Consider the following 19,808-nt stretch of genomic DNA (forward strand, 5'->3'; position numbering starts at 1 on the left):
CATTTCAAAGTGTTTGCTGACAAATCAGGAGCTTTCAATTATAGCACAATCTCTTACCCAGCAGGTGGAGACACCCATTTGTTCTGAAAGTGAAGATACAGTTTTTTGATCACTTAAAGGCTCAGAAAAAAAACCACAGAATGCATCACTTGTAATTGTTGAGGCATGTATGTGTTATCACTTTAATGTTGCAGAGCTAAAGGTGAAGCTAATGTATTTGCTTTACTGCTGGCTATCTTGATCTTACACTTTTAGGCTACACAATCTATACATTAATTTCGATTTTTTTTTTGTATTAAGGATTTCAGTTTGTTAATTTAGTAAAGTTAAAAAACAAATATATATTGGAGTTAAAATGACAATATATTCCCTATTAATCTAGTGGTGTAGAAATATTAAGTAGCATAATTATTCAAAATGTTACAGAATACCACCTCTGCCCACGTGTTTTCAGTTTGATTAAAACAATGCTGTATGGAAAATTTGACCTTGGCTCCTACCAGCATTCCCTTCAGTTGCCTACATAAAGAAAAGCTGTTTCTTTTTTCCAAAATAAATAAACATCTCAGTTTTCACACAAACAGGTTTCCACCCTGAGCGTGCTGGGCGTGGTGTCATTGCTTCTTACAGTGAAATTCATCCTCAAATGTAATGTGGTAATTAATGTCAATGCCACATAATTACTGCAGAGCATGCAAGCTGCACAAACTGGCATGTAATTTAGACAGAGGTGTAAGGCATATTCAGGTTTTTGACTTAAGTACATAGCAATATAGCAGTGTGAAAATACCCACTACAAGTAGAAGTACCAAACAAAAAGTACTCATTATGCAGAAATGGCCCATTTAGGCAGCATACATTTAAAATGATTGTATTCTACTTATTGATGCATTTATGTGTTCATCAGTTCAATGTGGTTTATTTTAATTACTTCAAATACTACTGGTTGGCTTAACCTTTCAAAATATATGATAATGTATTAGTTGATTTATATTTTGTATTAATAACATAAATCTGGAAAGTAACTTGTAACTCATTCTGGTAAATACATGTTAGTGAGTGTGAAAAGTACAACATTTGCCAACAAACTGTAGCGGAGTAAAAGTATAAAATAGCACGAAACGGAAATACACACGTAAAGTACAAGTACATACATGTTTTACTTAGAGTACCATCCTTGAGTAGATGTACTAAATTACATTCCACCACTGAATTTAAAGGGAATCTGAGCAGGTGTCAGTCCTGCTGGATGAACCTGCGGAATGTGTTGACTGACCTAAACCATTCCCACAATAGAGGAGGAAGGAGGGCTCATCCAGAGGAGGCTGGGATTTATTTTAAACACCCTCCTCCAGCCATGCCTCTAACCTCCCTTATTAATGTGTGCACTTGTTCTTCCTGAAGCATCCTCACTGTGTCTCCTTAATATTGGACATTGTTGGAATATATATTTCATATCTTGCCTTTCCGTGGGAATAAACTGAAACTTGCTGCTGCTGCTGCTTTATTTCAACACCAGGTGAGTGGAAATGATACATTAATTGTTAACATGGCGGACAAACAAGTGGATAAACGGCCGTTGATTAATGTTAAAATGTGTTAGCAACGTAAATTAGCATGTTTTTGTTAGCATAGGTGAAGGTTAGCTACCTTTACTAGCTAACTAACTTTATAAAGCATGATGAAAACAAAAGCTGTTTCCTCTTAGTGTTTTCTTATTTAACTCGACATGTCATGGACAACTCCCACTAATTTGTTACTTTAACTTTAACCAGCAGAGGTTAATAGATAACGACTTGTAATGTGACGTTGCCGTCGTCGGTTTAGTGACGTTATGAAAGTTAGCTAAGGAAACGTCTTTTTCACTTGATTTGTCAACTGGTAACGTTAGCCATGGGAAGCACAGGTAGCTAATAAGTAGCCACCTGCTGTCGACCCCTTCTCAACTCTGGACTGGCTAGTTTTATCTGCTGAAACTGACAAAGCATTATAGCGTTATAGTGGCTAATGTTAATGTTAGGAATTCAGGTCAGTAGCTCTCACCTGTCGGATTCCTCACATACCCTACCGTTGATAACACACATTACCTTACAGTAAAACTGGTAATTATCTGCTTAAAAACGCCCCAAGATGACACAATGTTTTAGTTGTAACAGTAAATATCCAGTCCTTATGGCTCAATCACATTATTGTTAGGTAATTCAACTATAATTGTTGGGTACATGTCAAAATGCTAATGAAGAATGGACAGCTTACATGAATTATAGTAAAAGAGCTTAAATGTGTTGGTAAACAAGGTCATTTATGGAGGTTATTGGTTAAGAGACTAGATTCTTTTGACAGTCTCATATGGGTACAATTAGAAAGTGCTGTAAGTTACACAGGGCTCACACTGCAATGCATGCACACTACATCACTTTTGGTAAAGGGTAGGAGCCCCCTGTTCATTCTGACAGAAACAGATTGGCATGCATTTTACACACTACACAGACGGTATTGAGAAGGGAATGAGCAAACTGTGTCAAGGCTGGTTGATGTAATGGCATTATTTGTTATTCATTATGCCTTTTGCTTCAGCATTTTGTGTATTAAACAAATCCTTCTGTGATCATGTGAAACAACTACCCCCCAGGGTTTATCAGAAACAAGAGCATTTCACACCACTGTTTTCTTTGTATCAGTTCTATTGAATAGAGATGTATATATTGTACATCTTTACATCTCTATTGTTGTTATTGTATTCTTCTCTCTTTTTCCACAATTTATTTATCTTATTTGCACCATGTATGTTGCGTTGTTGGAGGAGCCTGGGATATAAGATTTTCATTGTCAACATACGTTGTATATGCAGTGCATATGACCAATAAAACCTTTGAACCTTGAACCTATTGTGTGAAGGGTAATGTTTCTCGGATTATAACCGTCGATTAGCCTGGTCTCAGTTGTCTTGTCATGAAGAAACATCAACAGCTCTCACTTGTTTTAATAGTCTTCTAATAGTTGTGGTGTCGAAGTGATTTAAGGCCCCTGTCTTTCTCAGTGAAACTACTCTCCACACATAATGCATTTAGCAGTTTTTCCTTTCTGTCTCACAGTCCTCTGCAGGATACTTGGCAGACTTGCTGGTCTTGTTTTGTCTCTAGCAGGGAATGACCTGTATTTCATGCTGCTCTGTTCCCTTTCCACCCTGTGTGTGTGAATCATTTGAGGTGTGGCTGTCACTCACAACAAGGGGCTTAACCCTGCAACAGCTAGCTAATACCATACAAGGAAGCTTAGAAACATGTTCATAAAGAAAGTAATGTGATGCAGGTGCCTTGAAAAGAGTGCTTAACCCTGGGCCTCACTTTGAAAGAGTTGCGTTGATGCCCTTAGAGAACAACAATGACTACGTAGACAAAAATAACTATAATTATAAATACTATGTTGCTGGTCACCACTTCCAAATATTACATATTTTTCAGTATTGTATTTATAGTATGTTGACATAATGCAACTGCTGTTGTTTTTTAATGGAAAACAAATGTATACTAGATTTTTATTTTACAGCCTGGGATAAACCATTGATTTGGCATGTGTTTGTGTAGTCAGATTTAAAACGGAAAAGAAAAGGATAACATGAAATAAGTGGCTCTATCTTATCGCAAATATCTTTATTTGGGAGTATTGTAATACAAACTGGGGCATTGTGATTCCCCCCCATGATTTTGATGACCCAACAAGAAATGTGTGGGCAAAGGTAGAGCAGAATAGATCTAAAGAGTATCAAGATTCGAGACTAGATTACAGCAAATAACCACTAATTTATTGAATATCTGGCATTTTTATGCATGCTAAACTCCATGTCTTAGCCCTGGCAACTTATTTTTTTCTGGTTGGTCTGTCTGTCTGTCGTTTCACCTCTTTATTCCATAATAAAGAATTATCTCCAGAGCTGTTAGACATGTACATGTTGCTATTGTCATCTGTGTCGTAATGTAAACATCACAGCTTGGCATTGTTATTGTGAGCTTGTTTGCATGGTGACATTTGCATTAGCTCAAGGCACTTCTATGCTTGTGTCTTCTTCAATTCACTGCTGTACGGAATTAATAGAATATCACAATTGTAAGTGGTATAATAAAAAACCAAACACCCACCTCCAGGAGCATACTGGATCTATTATGAATCTAAGGTTTTATAAGCCTTTCTAAGCAGTTATTTGCAAACACTGATACTATAGTTTCTACTCTTCTGTAAGACATGTCGGAGTAGAACAGGTCAGCCAGAGGCTAGCAGAAAGCTCCTGTGTGACTTTGTGTCCCAACTTCTTTAGTCAAACAGCTATGTGTTTGTTTTAGGTGTGTCTGACTTTTAACAGCTGCTGCTTTGATGCTATTAGAATGCAGTTTGTACCGTAGTTCTAGCAGTTGCGGCTTTATTTATGCATTGTTTATTTGTTTAGTATGATTTACGTTACCACATGCATTATAGAACTGTTTACGGTCTTATTTGCCTCAAGCTTTGCTACTGCTGCATTGAAGGTAGGTGGAGGCCTTAGTACTCAACAGTGGGTCGGTCTCATTGACTCTCATTAGCATGCACACACATACAGACCCTCAGACACAGGCAGCAGGGTCACTGAGGGCCTTTGCACTAACACAGGACACACACCGCTCTCTGTCCGACTAAGCACCTAATTCACTCAGACTGTGACTAGAGAGCCTTCAATGTCAGTTTTGTTCTGCATTTTCTGCTCCTGTTTTTATCCTCCACTTTAAAAGGGTTTTCCCCTTTTTTTTTTTACCAGTGTCACGAGGAAACGCGGAACACAATAATATAAAAAAAAAGGTGAGCCACTCTTGGTTACAGACAGAGATTGTTTTTCTTCAGAGTCATTCAAAAACAGAAATGAGGAACGGTTTTTCTTCAAAGCTGGATTTGAAAGGATGTGTCAGTCATAGGATTAATATGGCGTCTCCCCACACCCCATTCAGCAGAGACGTGCATCACAGAGTCACAAGGAAATGCTGAAAATATTAAGGCTTGTTGACATTCATGTCTAGTGATGTCTCATTAAAGTCCAAAAGGATGTTGGCTAGTGCACCTGTTTCCCTTTAATGAATTGTGTCATTTTTATTACAGCTGTTTTTTTCTTCGTAGTTTTTGGTTATTGTGTGTTTGTCTTAGGGCTGGTCTGACTTGAGCTGTGCTGTCGCAGTTTGTCAAACCAGTTCCCGCTTGTTTTGTCAGATTTAGCACCATGAAATTCACTCTCTCTCTCTACTGTTTCTTTTGGAGGTAACCTTTCTGGCTGAGGGCTTGTGAGCCAGCAAAGACCTTTCAGGAACAAACAAGGTATGTTTATTTGCACTTCCTGTTAAGAAATACACTCTTAATCCTGTAAAACCTCATTGCTTCTAATGTGGTGCCGGCCGGGCAAGGATCTGTCAGTGTTACTGTCCTGTGAGGATGTGTTCATGTTATACAGAAAATCTGATTGAAGGTTATTTTTACACATTAAAATAATCTGATTTGTAGAACACAGCTCAATTTATTGCGATCTTAGTTTGATATCAATAAATTGTAGATGCATGTCAAATCAAATTTTCAATTATTCTTCATATTTTGAATTATTTTTAGTTAAAGGGGAGGAGAAGGTTCCAGTGTTTTCTGCCTTGACTTTGGAAATTATCAACCCACTCTTGGATCTACAGTGCTCAGCGCAAATGAGTAAACCCCTTTCGAAGTAACATTTTAAACAATATCTCAATGAACACAAAATCATTTTCCAAAATGTTGACAAGACTTAAGTTTTATATAACATCTGTTTAACTAAAGTTAATAATATAACTTAGATTACACAGTTTTACTCAAATAAGGGTGATGCAAAAATGAGTAAAGTCTGGAGCAAAGCTAAATTTTAGACTACAAATGTCTAATTTGACAATAATCAACCACAGGTGAGTCTAATTATTCATTACACAGGTGTCCAGCAGACCGTTGACTATAAAAGGGTGTTACTTAAAGAAAACCCCTTCCCATTTCATGTTGTTAACAATGGCAGAGAAAGAAAAATTCTTTACACTACAAAGGTGAAGGCTACAAGAAGGTCAGCAAAGCTTTACTTATCAGTCAGAATACTGCAGCAAAAGTGCTACAAAAACTTAAAAAAGATGGAACTGCAACCATCTCACAGAGACGTCCAGGTCGTCCACGGAAGTTGACACCTCGACAGGAGCGTCTTCTGATGAGAAGGTTGGAAGAAAACCGGCATGGAATTTGACTGCAGTTATCCAAGGAAGTAGAAAGCCAAACTGGGGTGACTATTTCCCGTGACACAATACGGCGTACACTGCAGAGGAATGGCATGCATGGGTGCCGTCCACGAAGGAAGCCTCTCCTAAAGCCCAGGCACAAAAAAGCCCGCCTAGAGTTTGCCAGGGCCCATGCTGACAAAGATGAAGACTACTGGGACTCTATACTCTGGAGTGATGAGACCAAGATAAATGTTTTGGGAACTGATGGCTTCAAAGCTGTATGGCGTCGCAAAGGTGAGGAATACAATAAGAAAAATGCATGGTGCCCACAGTGAAACATGGGGGTGGCAGTGTCCTTATGTAGGGTTGCATGAGTGCTGCTGGTGTCGGGGAGCTGCGTTTCATTGATGGCATCATGAATTCACAGATGTACTGCTCTATACTGAAAGAGAAGATGCTACCATCACTCCCTGCCCTTAGTCGTCGTGCACTTCTCCTACATGACAATGATCCTAGTCACACATCTAAGGCCACTGTTGGATTTTCTGATGAAGAACAGGGTGAAAGTGATTCAGTGGCCAAGTATGTCTCCTGATCTGAACCCAATTGAACACCTATGGGGAATTCTGAAGAGACGAGTTGAGCATCACTCTCCATCCAGCATCCGGTCCCTAAAAGAGGTCATTCTTGAAGAATGGAAAAAAGATTGCCTAGAAGACTTAGTGCTGTCATTAAAAATCATGGAGGCCACACAAAGTACTAGATGTAGTAGTTTTTGTTGTGGGGTGTACTCTTTTTTGCATTGTCCTTATTTGAGTAAAACTGAAAAATGTGTAATCTAAGTTATATGATTAACCTTACTTTCAAGTTATAAGTTAAACAGATGTTCTATAAAACTTGGTCTTGTCAACATTTTGAAAATGGTTTTTGTGTTCATTGAGATATTGTTTAAAATGTTACTTTTCAAAGGGGGTGTACTCATTTACGCTGAGCACTGTATGTATATGTTTTCCGATTGTAAATAAATGTTATGGCATGTTTGGACAAATCCAGAATTCCACGTGTTTTACATACAGAAAATTGAAATACTGTCTCTGGCAGTCTCACAGTGCAAATATAAAAGGACATATAACATAAAAAATTCATCCATATTGCGTAAAAAAAAAAAAATGCAAACCTGCAAGTTTAAACCTTCTTCCTCTAAACCTGTCCGCTTTTCTTTGAAAAATGTCTTTCTGTCTTTGTTACTCGGTCTGTTTATCTCTCTCTCTATCAGCTCTGGGGAGAGAGTTTCTCCCCCGGCTTCCTATGGCCATGCCTGCTTCATCAGTCCAGGAATGACCGTCACCCCTAAAAAAAACACAGACTGCTCAACCTGATTCTTCCTTTAACAAAGGCACAAGTCCCAGGTAGGTGAACATCTATTTTAAAAACACATTTTCCTTTAAGAACCTTCCGTGTGTTCAGGGACATTTACAGTAATGAAAGCTCCTTGTATAGCTGCTGACGGGAAACAAACAGTGGCATGCTTTTTCACATTCACTGCGGCCTGATAAAGAAGAGCATTACATTACCTCAACCTCAAAGTCTTGTGATGTTTCTGGTGTTTTTTACTGGCATTTCCCCCTTTTGGCTTCAAGGTAGTGTAACACTTGACATGGGATAGATTAGATCGCTTACAGTGTTTGAATGTTTGCGTGCTGATATCATTGTTACCTTATTTAGGTTTATCTCATCACATACCAACTAGATCGGATCCGGTGCAGATGGATGAGGTGGAAGGCCTGCGGTCGAAGCACTCCTCTGAAGACGCCGTGTCGCCGGCTCACTCGTTGGCTGAGCCCATCAACCTCGAAAGTGAGTGGGTTGTTGATGACTGGATGAGAAGCTGCTGAAAGCTCCCTGTACCATCAACACAACACAAACACACTTTTTGTTATTGAAACTTTGTAAAAGTTTTATCTAGTGACAGGGATTTTACTACCATGATCCTAAAATAAAATCTAATGTATAGAAAAAGTTTCATCCGTACAAAGATTACATTTAGTATTATAAGAGAAACAAGCTTTTCAGCCAAGGCGTTTGACTGATAATAACTCATTCACAGACAGAAAATATTTCAATATGTTTATTTTTGAAGATAACCAAATATCCTGCAACAAAACGATATGAAAACTACAGGAACATTTAACACTTGTCACGCTTTTGTGGCTTTATGGTGTTACATTTTCAAAGCACCCGCAGAAGAAGCTGAAATAACTACATTTCACCTTCATTCATACCTTCCTTTATTTTTGTAAAGAATGACATTGGAAATGGTAAAGAAAATAGCCTGTACTTGACCATTAATGAATACTCATATGAACACAGAGCCCAATACTTGTTTGGGTTATTAAAGTCCTAATGTGGCTTTCTGTGTGTTACCAGATAGCCATTATACTTTGCTGCAAGGCGAGCTGGTGTCCGACTTCCAGAATCTGGAGGCGGAGTCGTGGAGCGTGCGAGTGGACCAGAACTACCAGAAGGCCTTGAGCAAAGAGGCTGTGAAGAGACAGGATGTCATCTACGGTAATTTCCACCAGCTACATCTGAAAACCTTTCTCATGTCAATCAGCAGCTGAAGGAGAGGAATCTTCCACAGAGATGACAGTGTCTTTCATTATGATGATGAGTAATGCTTCTTTTTAACTCGTATGACCTTTCCAACCACGCTATGATAAAAAGGAGTGGAAGAATATCCCTAAGTACAGTTAACCAATTACTGTACTCTTTTGAGCTACTTGAACTTTATAGAAGCATTTCCAGTTTATGCTTCTTTATATTTCTACTCCGCTTCTCTATGGAGGCTTTAATGAACTGCCTTTTATATAACAGCTTTACCCACTTTGCAGACTTGGATTATTTATTCCTAATATAAGTCCATTTATAAAATGTAATGTGATATAGGTTAAGCTGCACAGCAAAGTATAAAGTAGCATCTGCTTCACCTAATATTTGTCCTTCACTCATTTTAATAATAGCTCTTTAACATGCATTATTGAGTATTTTACACTGTGATATTGCTTTAGAGGGTCTAAAAGGGTCTAAACACTTCTTCAACTACAATTTTAATCACCTAAGAATATATTTTTCCAGCTTTAACCTGTTTTGACTACTTATATTTACTTACATGACTTTTGGCCTTCCTTGTCTTTCCCCATACAAATGTTGCTATATATTTTCCTTCTCAACCCGGACATCACATTTTTTTTGTATCTTTCTTTATCCTAGAGTTGATCCAGACGGAGATGCACCATGTACGCACCTTAAAAATCCTCCTCCGTGTCTACCTGCACGAGATGAGGCAGTCTGCGCAGGTAGAAGAGGCCAGGCTGGAGCGGCTCTTCCCTGGAGTGGAAACCCTGCTCAGCCTCCACCAGCACTTCCTCAATTGCCTCAAAATGCTCCAACACCAAAGTCTGGAGGAAGGAAGCACAAACAACTACCAGATCACACAACTGGGGGACATTCTCATCGCTCAGGTAGGGTAGAGTCATTTGAAAGCAGGGTTTCATGTTAATTATCAATCATTTCAATTGATCCTCTTTTAAGTGATGTGTTTCATTAGAGAGGGATTCTTTAAGTAAATGGGTTGAACAGGCTGTTAGTAAGACAACTATCTATTTAGATTTACATTTCCGCTGTTCTTCAAAACAAGGGACAAAACGGGATTCCAGAACGTTTATCAAAAAGATCATGAATTGGTCTGAAAACGTTGCTCAATATTATCCACACGGTCGTAAGCCACATGACTGTGTTGTTCCCAAGCGCACTGCATCTCCTACATTTTATTTTGCGTTTGAACCGAAACCATTGCTTGCAAATACATCTGGACCTTTACTCCGAGGTCCACAGTTTACTATGTTTATGACTCCTACTGTAAATGCTACACTACATTTACACTTCTACACAGAGGCCTACATCAAACAGTCTCCCATAAAATATAGTAAGACATCTTATCCTACAACCCTGCCGTCAAAAGTGCGATTAAGTCATGTTCAAATTTAAATGAACTTTTTGCCATTTAAAAATAATGGGCACATGCCTAAGTTGCAACCATTGCTTCCAGGCGCTCTGATCCCATCTGACCCACAAATACAAGAACAGGGTTTTAGTTTGGTCACCAGTATTTAAGATATATTCTGGTATAAATAACTGTGTTTATGCAGTATGTTCAGTATAAATTCAGTATATCTCTCTCTCCAACTTTGTCAGTGAGTGAACAGGTGTTCATGGGAATGGCTGGTGATACACGCTGTAAGGGACTACAGGTGCATATGTTTGATCCATCAACCCAGGAATGATGCTGCATCACTAGCATCCCATTTTTAGAGAAGCATTTCTTCTTATGTGTTTAGAATCACAGACGCATCAGAGCTTTCTGTTCAGAATGATTCCTTTTAATAGCATTACAGTGAGAAGAGGATCTTAAGACAAAGATTTAACTTCAGTGGAACATTGTTACTAATAAATCATATCCCGTTTGTAAATGTATATTTGTTTTGTCCTTATTGTGTTAGTTCTCAGGTTCACTGGGAGAAGGAATGATGAGGTGCTACAGTCTTTTCTGCGGTAACCACATTGAATCCATTAGCTCCTACAAAGAGCTGCTGCAGAACAACAAGAAGCTGCAGGTCCACATTAGGGTGAGCAACATTCACTCATTGGTTAATTTATGTACGTGGATGACATTTTCTACATGATGCCAGTGAGGCCTGAGTGTTGAAGAACTTGAAATGAGCTACTTTTTGGGTGTAGAAGTATCTTTTGACATGAGCCTTTTTTCAGAAACTGAGGACATTCTACAAAGATTGCTGCAACTAACAGTAATAGTGTGTGTTCCTGTGTGTCAGGAATGATGCAAGTCTTGGGAAAAAAACATCTTTATTTTAAAACAGCATATAGGTCAGCTGCCTCTGGTGCGGAGGTTGGGAGTCCCCGAGTGTTTTCTGCTGGTGACTCAACGCATCACAAAATATCCAGTGCTGGTGGAGAGAATCATACAGAACACAGAAGGTAAAACCTCACCACGCTTACCTGCACCTCAATAAGTCAGTATACCTTTTTTCTTTTAAAGTGTTCTAATCTGTGTCCTGCTTCTTTCAGCTGACACAGAAGAGCACAAGTCTCTGGTTCAGGGTTTGGCGCTGATCAAAGACACCATTTGCCAGGTGAACGCTCAGGTCAGTCAATTTGAGAAAGCCGCTCGACTGAGAGACATCGGCCAGCGCCTGGAGCCAAAATCTCAGGGCCGGCTGAAGAACGGAGTAGTTCTCCGCAGGGAGGATCTGCTGCAGGAAAACAGGACACTGCTTCACGAAGGCACCGTCACCTGGAAGACCTCCGGGAGACAAAAAGGTTTGTGACCTTGTGGGAGTTTGTGTCAATTACTACTTTTCACAGGTATGCAAGTGATCGGTTTTGCTACTTATTCTGATTATAAGCAGAGCAGATTTTCTGTTGCTGATCTGACTTGAAGGAGGTTCCCCGACAACTTGACTCGTTCACAGCATTTACTATATTATGAACCAGTTTTTGATTTCCCTGTTCCTTAATACAGTGTAAGAAGGCGAAACAAGACAAGTAATACTTTTAATGAAATACTAACCTCATTCAGGCTCTTGCTTACATGTCTCACCCTTTTGTACATGAAAAAAAAACTTCCTCAAACAACTTTAAAGCGATGATGCATTAGGTGAGTGAAAGGTCACTGAATACTGCAGCATAACAGGGGTGGTTTTGAGGCTTTTTCCCGCCTTTTTATTAGACAGATGACAACATAGATGTATCAGGAAAAGAGAACAGGCATCTCCCATAACAGAGGTCCAAAGGCAGCAATCAAACCTATGAACTTGCGGTTTTATGGCATGCACTGAGCTACAGTAACACTAAAGGGATGCGATTTTTAAATATGAGTTTTAACTTCATGGCCAATTGCTTTGTGGAAGCAGACAGGTTTAGAGAACTAGTATAACAGCTTTTTTTTTTACATCATTACTGAGGTGTGAAGGATTAACAGTCAGACAGCATGCTCAGTCGACATGCATCAAGTCCCTCCATGCAGCTTGACTCAAAAAATCAAGTTGATTTGATGCCGTTTGTGTCTCCCTGCAGAAATCCAGGCTGTGCTGCTGTCAGACGTGCTCCTCTTCTTACAGGAGAAAGATCAGAAGCTGGTTTTTGCTTCTATGGTGAGTTCAGTCATAACATTGACAAGCTATTATTTTAAGCAGTTGTATAATGTTTTTGTACCAACTGCATCATGTTACATTTACATATCAGACCGTTCTCTAAATATTAAATTTGATGTAGCCTTCCAGGGCCTGTGTGTGAACTATTTGAATATTAATAAAAACCTGCTGTATTATTGCGGCTCATACAGGATAACAAACCAGCAGTGATCTCCCTTGAAAGGCTGATTGTAAGGGAATTGGCTAATGAGGACAAAGCCATGTACCTTATCTGTGCGTGCACAACGAGTGTGCCGGAGATGTACGAGATCCACACGCGCTCCCCAGAGGAATGCTTGACGTGGATGAAGCTGATACGGGAAGCTGTGAACCGGTAAGCTGAAGACCTCTAGAATAAAGAGCAGAACTGGGTTTATAGGGTAGTTCTCGAATGTTCTGGTTTAGTACACCTCTATGAAAGGTTGTGACCGTGTGTGTGAATGGCATTTATACCTACTGTTATTTGAGGAAGGGACATTTTACATGTTAATTAAGACCATCATAATTTAGTTTTGCGGCAGTAAATCGTTCAATCAGTAATCCATTTTATTTGTGTAGACTTAGCTTATTATTGTACATTATTTCTTTGACTTTAAGTTGACTCAAATTAGAATATCATTGAGTTGCCAAAATGTTAATGATCATTACTTTCTCTTTGCGACATATTGTAAATGTGCTCAATAAAAACAACAAGGTATTTATAGGTGTGCATATGATGAGTGATTACTGTATAAAGATCTTGATTTACTGAGTAAGATGTCACTGTGATGCAGCTATCCAGAAGAGCAGCAGTACCACGAAATGACAGCCAGACTGCAGCAATTCCAAGGTAAGACAGACGGGGATAATGTCACTTTAAGTCCCAGATATGTCTAGATGGTGCACAATGTGTTTATCCCACAGCTTCTAGTGTACCTGCTTAAAGGCCACGAAGGAACACTGTTGGATTTTCATAAATGACAAAACAAGACTAGGGTTTGCAAGCTGTAAAGGAAGAAAAAAAAAAACGCTCCTATGATGAAGACTTGTATATTCCCATGATGCATCATTACATACTGTACGTGTTGGGAGTTTGCAAATATCAGTGTGTATGATATCTTCTTTGTCTTTGAATACTGTGTTTGTCTTCTGATAAAGCCAATGCTGCGGATATTTTTGTAAATCTTTACTGGAAGACACCATTGTTGCTGATTTATATGCCATTGTTTTTTCTCTCTGCATTTCCACTAAATGTATCAGTCAGACATGTTATTAATGTTCTGCCGTTGCCCTTTAGATATTCTAAGGACAAGGGATGAGCAGATAGTACAAAATCTGACAGAGAAGCAGCAGATCTTTGCTGCTCTCTACGAGACAGTGATGGAGCAGGAGACCCCCCACAAAGGGCTGCTGCTCAGAGGAGACGCCACCAACCTCCAGCAGGGGGCCACGCTGCTCAGAGGAGCCATCGATGAGGGTAAGAGCAAAACGTACAACATCAGCTTCTAATCTCAGTTTTGTTTGTCAGTATTTGTGCTACATTTGTCATGCCATAACACAATACATAGTTGATTTTGAGAGATTTGTATAGAAGAAAACATGTTATACACACGGTATCATATTAATGTATTCTTTGCAAGATTAGAATAGATATCTATTGCTTAACTTTCAAAATATATTCAAGCCTCTCTCTCTTCTTGCTTCTGTTTAGCCAGCTGTCACTATACAACTTCTCAGTTCCCTCTTGGGTCCTTAAATGTGTGGGAATTGCGCCTGGAAAAGTGCTTAAATGCGATGTGTGTGAAGGTGTGGGAACCCTGCATACAGCCAAGCACTGACTCAGAGAGCACTGAGGACTTCTCTCCAGCGATTAAGGAGCTGTTTTTGTCTTTTGTCTGTAGTGGAAATCCTGCAGAACCTGCTTTTCTCAAGGATTAGAGACCCAAACCTACTTATGGACGAGAGTAACACACAGGAGGGGCTGCCTGGGGGGGGCGAGACCTCAGCTGATAATAACGCTGCTGCAAGTGCCATGAGAAGTAATCCGACATAAAACTAACACTGTGACATCATCTATTTCTACGATGCTATTATCAGTTTGTTAATATTTAAAAAATGTTTTACTGCAATTCATTTAGCTAACGTATTCAACGCCAAGCCAACAACCTACGTGTTTTATTTACTTATTTTTGTGGAACTTGTAGGATCAAGAAATGTTGTTATGCATTTTAATAGAGAGTTAGGTTTAGCGTAACAACTTTATTTGGAACTCATGCATCATTCATAATTTGGTTTGTTTACATATAGCTCACTTTTGTAATAAAATACTGTATTCTAATATTTATTTTAAACATTAATTGCATTGTTTTTGTTTTACAACTGTCAACTGTGATCCTACACTGGACCGGGATTAGGTAACTGTACACTTTGGATGTTTGTGATTTAATTTTCCTCAGATGGAGATGAAGCTGAGAGGCCAGAGGGCAGCGAAGGCAGCGATGAATCGAGTGAGCCAGAGCTCGATGAAAGGGGCAGCTCTGAGAGCCTGGACCAGTGTGTGAGTGTGACATTTTTAAAGAGTCTAAAGCTTACTTCATCTTCTGGTACATGTTTATGGTATTTACATTATTGTGGTATTTTGCTTCAAGGCCGAAGATGACACACAAAATCCAAACTGCAAATTAACCTCCAGTAATTTCCCTGAAGCAGAGGTAACCCTTCCAATACTTATTCCCTTTGTTATTTTCCTTCATTCGTGCAACAATATTTATATCTGTCACTAAAGGTATTATGGTATGTATTGTCATGTTTCTCTGTAGGTGTGTGACAGGGTGATACTGCTTGCCCAAAGGCTCTACAGCTTAGAAGTAAGACTTGTTTGTAAATTGTTGTGTATTGTATTCAGCAACGTTTTTGCTAAATTATCTATTAATGTTTCGTTTATGTGAAGCCCAGTGTTTAATCTGTGATAAGCATAACATTAGTGTTCTATCACAATAATTAATAATGAATGGTGTGTTTTCTGATGTCTGATGTTTAACTTCAATGCATCAACGTGCAGGCCATCATCGCCCAGCAGGACAGCCAGATTGAGCTGCTGCACGCTTTCCACACAAAGAGCAAGCAGCCTGCCCGTCAGTACAGCAGCGTGCTGCTGGAGCAGGAGAAGCAGCGCAACCTGGAAAAGCAGAAGGAGCAACAAGCCAACCTGCAAAAGCAGCAGGTCCAGCATCGGGAGGAGCAGCAGCGCTGGGAGAAGGAGAGGGAGCAGCAGAGGGTGCACTCCGAGACTCTGGAGGCTCAGCTGCAAAAGAGGGAGGAGGACTGCCTAATGTTGGAGGAGAAGCTGAATAAAGAGAGGGTTGCACTGGATGAGCTGAAGGAAAACTATCAGCAGGACCTGGAGAGGCTCAGAGAGTCCACGAGATCAGTGGACAAGGACAAGGAGCGTCTGAATCATGAGAGGAGGCGTCTGGAGCAGATGCAGGAGAAGTTGAAGAAAATTATCCCGGGAAACTCCAACTATGATGATCCTTCACACGTACGGAACAGGATTTGATTAATACTTGTTAAAGAACTTATTGTGTGTTTGTCTGTCCACCACAAAGTATCATTTAGTCGAGTAACATTTAGTCCGCTAAGTCTCTATAATATAAGGAATTATGAGATGGACTGTAACTTGAATTAGAGTGAATCTTTTAATGATGAACTCATCAATGGCGTAAGAAAACTGAATTGAAATGTAATTAGATATTTTAAGTCCAAGAGTAAAATACATAATCCAAAAGCAGTAATCAGGCAGAAGTTAAGAGCGATCACTTTCATTTGCTCCCTGAAGTTAACAGTTTGAGTGTTGCATTTCCTGTCTCTTTCTAGTTCTGGAGTCTGCAGTCGTTCAGGGGAAGCGTAGCCAACGGAGGTGGGACATTAAATTCAAAGCAGCGTGTCCTACCCACCAACTCAAATACCTTGGAAATCCCCCCTAAGGTTCCCCCGCGCAGGGAGAGCATCAGCCCCCAGCAGGCCAAGCCCGAGCTGCCCCTCCACCTGATCAGCACCACCAACCAGGTGCACAAGCCTGCGGCCGTGCAGCAGCAGATCCCCACCAAGCTGGCGGCTGTGTCCAAGGGGAAAGAGAAAAGCGCCAAGACCAAGCGGTCCCACCAGAGAGCGCACAGTGCAGGTCAGGATACAGGCCTGGGGATGTGATCGACTTTTTTAATTGTTCTTTTCTTCAGATTTAAACAAAGTAACATTACAAGCAAAGAAAAACCTAGACCCCCCAAGGAGTATTGTACTTTTAACTCTACTACATTAATTTGACTGCTTCAGTTACTTTACAGATGTATTATCATTAACACAAAGTAATAGGTTAAGACTAGCAGCAGTATAAATGTCATCTAGATAAGCTCCACCAAAATACACATTGCCTTTGGTTCTTAGGTTTTTTTTCATTGCAATGCTCTTTTTATGAAGTAAAATGTTTTATGCAGGACTTTTACTTGTATCAGAGTGTTTTAACAATTTAGTATGGCTCCTTCTACTGAAGTTAAAGGTCTGAGTTCTTCTTGCTTCACTGTCTACAGACAGAACAACATTTACAGCCATTCACCAAAACCTAAATGCAGTTATTTTCGGGAAGACACTTTTTTTTAGCCCTCTGATTCAATTGTTCTTAAAGTATTAATGTGTCAACATGCATGGTTACAGCACTGAACAAATTCTGTCTCTCCACCTGCAGCCTCTATAGACGTGAACCAGGTGGTGCCCATCCGAGTGACGGGGAGTGAAGAAGGCAGTCTGCGAGCCAAACGGATCGGCAGTCCCCAAATAAGAAACTACCCCTCAGGTACTGACGAGGATCAGGAATCAAGAATCAAGAATCATACCTCCTGTAGACTTAAAAGCAGACTCGAAAAGAAATGAAACAAAAAAAGAATAATAAAGTATTTAGTTTAGGTCTATGTTGAGTGTTGAATATTGAACACGGTTAAATCACTTTTCTAACCTTGTGTCTGTCTTTATTGGTAGAATAATGAACTTTTTATTCAGGCCCTGGTCTGATGGTCAAAGGTCTGAAAGAGCTCAATTAATGCATTATGCATAGATGTTTAGAGGGACACTGTGACTTTATATTCTGAGTTTTGATTAATTATAGTGTTTTACCACTATGAAATGTGAATTCTCAAAAAAGCAGTGGCTGCATAAGGATTAAAAGTGTGTTAGGTACTACTTTCTACACCTGTAGGTGGGGACATCAACATTGCTACTTCTGCAGGTGTATTCATTTCTTTCCTGTAGGGTGTAGCTTGGCATGTGTAGAGTCTAGCAGCTCCCCCTTGTGGAGAATCTGCAACCTGGAGATTAAGTTTGTGAGTTCAAGCTTTCATGAGGTGCTTGTTGACCGAAAACAGGACAGGATGAGGTTAAACCATGATGATAGTACATCACAAACAGAACCGGATAGGAGCTCTCTTCGGAAGCTGTTACATTATTTTATTTTGATGTATGGGTACACATTACTTCTCAGAGATGGGAGGATTATCTTCTATGCTGAGGTGTTGCTGTGATTTTCTATGTACATACTCTATACTATTATTCATCCGTTTTTTGCTCCTCCAGGTGCCTTTGGCCCACCAGCATCTGTTCGCAATGTGAAAACGTCTCAGTCCTTCAGCCTGCAAAAGTGGAGCCACGAGGCTCTGCCCCCACCACCGCCTCCGTTTCCCAAAGAAATTCTAGAAGCAGGCAAAGAGAAGGTAATATTCCTTTAATCCTCACCTTCACGCTGGAGTTTGGACTGGGCCTTGTCCACCATAAAAACTTAAATGAAAGACTGATGGAGCTGTTACAAGGACTTTTACACATGGAAAGACTGATGCTATAGAAGACATTGGACATAACCTAATGACGTCTCTATGTCCATCATGAAGAGGACGTCACTGTTTTGGTGTTTCATCACTGGAAACCAGCTGTTTGCTTTCAGATTGGCTGGAAGGTGAAAAAAAAGTAAATAAATCCTGATGGACTTTGTAAAAATATGGACATTTGTTTTAAAAACTGTACAGAGATCAGTCCATTTGCACATTGAGAATATATGTATAATACCATTTTAAAAGAAAACCTTTAAATGCCAACGTTGTTTTTTTGTTTTAACCATTAGCACTCGTGTCTTAACTCTTAAGCTCTACTTTTATTTGACTTAATGATAAAGTTAGATATGAAACTTTTTATTGCAGAGTGAATCCGTTAACTGAGGATTTGACCTGCAGTCTGGCTCTTTAGTATGTCTTGTAATCAGGAAACTAAAGCGGTATGCGGAAGAACCTACAGTTTGGTGTGTGTAAACATCAGCTGTTGAGTCCACTTCCTGTCTGGAGACGGTGACTCGGTATCATCAGGTTGTTTTCTTGGTTATGACCTGTGGGAGGCATTTATACGAATGCAAGAGGATTAGTTATAATTGGCAATCCCCGGTAAATAATGTTCTGCTGTAATTTAACATGCTGATGATGGACCTTTGTCTTTTTTTTTTTGGTTTACTTTTAATGTTCTTCCAATACCAACCAATGGGTCTTGGAATAAAAAGATTGTTGACTTGAGTGTTTGGTGGATTGGCTTCATGTTGAAGAGGGAAACCTATCAAATGTTTTTACAGACACTAAACTGGAAGTAACTTGATACCATAACTGTTGCTGAGGGGCTTTATATTTAACTTTCCACATTCATTTCCTATTATCCAGCAGTGGCTCAGTCAGTAGGGGCTTGGACTGGGAATCGTAGGGTCGCCGGTTCAAGTCCCCGAACAGACTTGAAATATGGAAAGTGGACTGCTACTTGGAGAGGTCCCAGTACCAGACACCTCCAATCCCCCTCCCCATTGCTCCCCGGGCGCTGCACGATAGCTGCCCACTGCTCCTAGTACTAGGATGGGTTAAATGCAGAGGACACATTTCACTGTGTGTGCTCTGCTGTGTGCATGTATGTGACAAATAAAGAGGGTCTATAAGTATCTCACTGTAACACAAATCCCTCCACATTCATCTAGGCTGGCTGATAGAATCAAATCAGAACCACGGTTAAAATAGTTTTGAGCTTTGAATTGTTTTGTTACAATCTGTTATACATTTTTATTCACCATGTTATAACATATGAACACTTCAAAACTTACCTTAGTGACCAGATAGATTTTTTTCTAGAAGTGAATGATGCCAACGATATTTCTAGGAGTATTCTATGGAATCCCTAAAAGCTTACATCAGGGGACTGGCTATTTCATACACTGCACACAAAAACAAGGAGCGATCTAAGCGACTTAAGG

The 19,808-nt window shown here is 39.7% G+C and overlaps 1 protein-coding gene across 1 annotated transcript; it reads left to right on the forward strand.

Moving 5' to 3' along the window:
• The first annotated feature begins 1,386 nt into the window (after positions 1 to 1,386).
• On the forward strand, positions 1,387 to 19,089 carry LOC134865746 (rho guanine nucleotide exchange factor 18-like). The gene is given in 23 exon segments (XM_063885438.1): positions 1,387 to 1,519; positions 4,790 to 4,830; positions 5,281 to 5,337; positions 7,516 to 7,600; positions 7,602 to 7,648; positions 7,990 to 8,096; positions 8,667 to 8,807; positions 9,510 to 9,760; positions 10,799 to 10,924; positions 11,177 to 11,294; positions 11,385 to 11,636; positions 12,393 to 12,469; positions 12,661 to 12,842; positions 13,282 to 13,337; positions 13,785 to 13,964; positions 14,389 to 14,526; positions 14,944 to 15,044; positions 15,136 to 15,198; positions 15,307 to 15,354; positions 15,549 to 16,028; positions 16,364 to 16,670; positions 17,229 to 17,336; positions 18,110 to 19,089. Coding segments are annotated over 20 exon segments (2,958 nt in total). The 5' UTR covers positions 1,387 to 1,519; positions 4,790 to 4,830; positions 5,281 to 5,337; positions 7,516 to 7,576; the 3' UTR covers positions 18,262 to 19,089.
• Positions 19,090 to 19,808: the final 719 nt, after the last annotated feature.

The sequence above is a fragment of the Eleginops maclovinus genome, chromosome 6 (genome assembly GCF_036324505.1).
Source record: "Eleginops maclovinus isolate JMC-PN-2008 ecotype Puerto Natales chromosome 6, JC_Emac_rtc_rv5, whole genome shotgun sequence".
Lineage (NCBI taxonomy): Eukaryota > Metazoa > Chordata > Actinopteri > Perciformes > Eleginopidae > Eleginops > Eleginops maclovinus.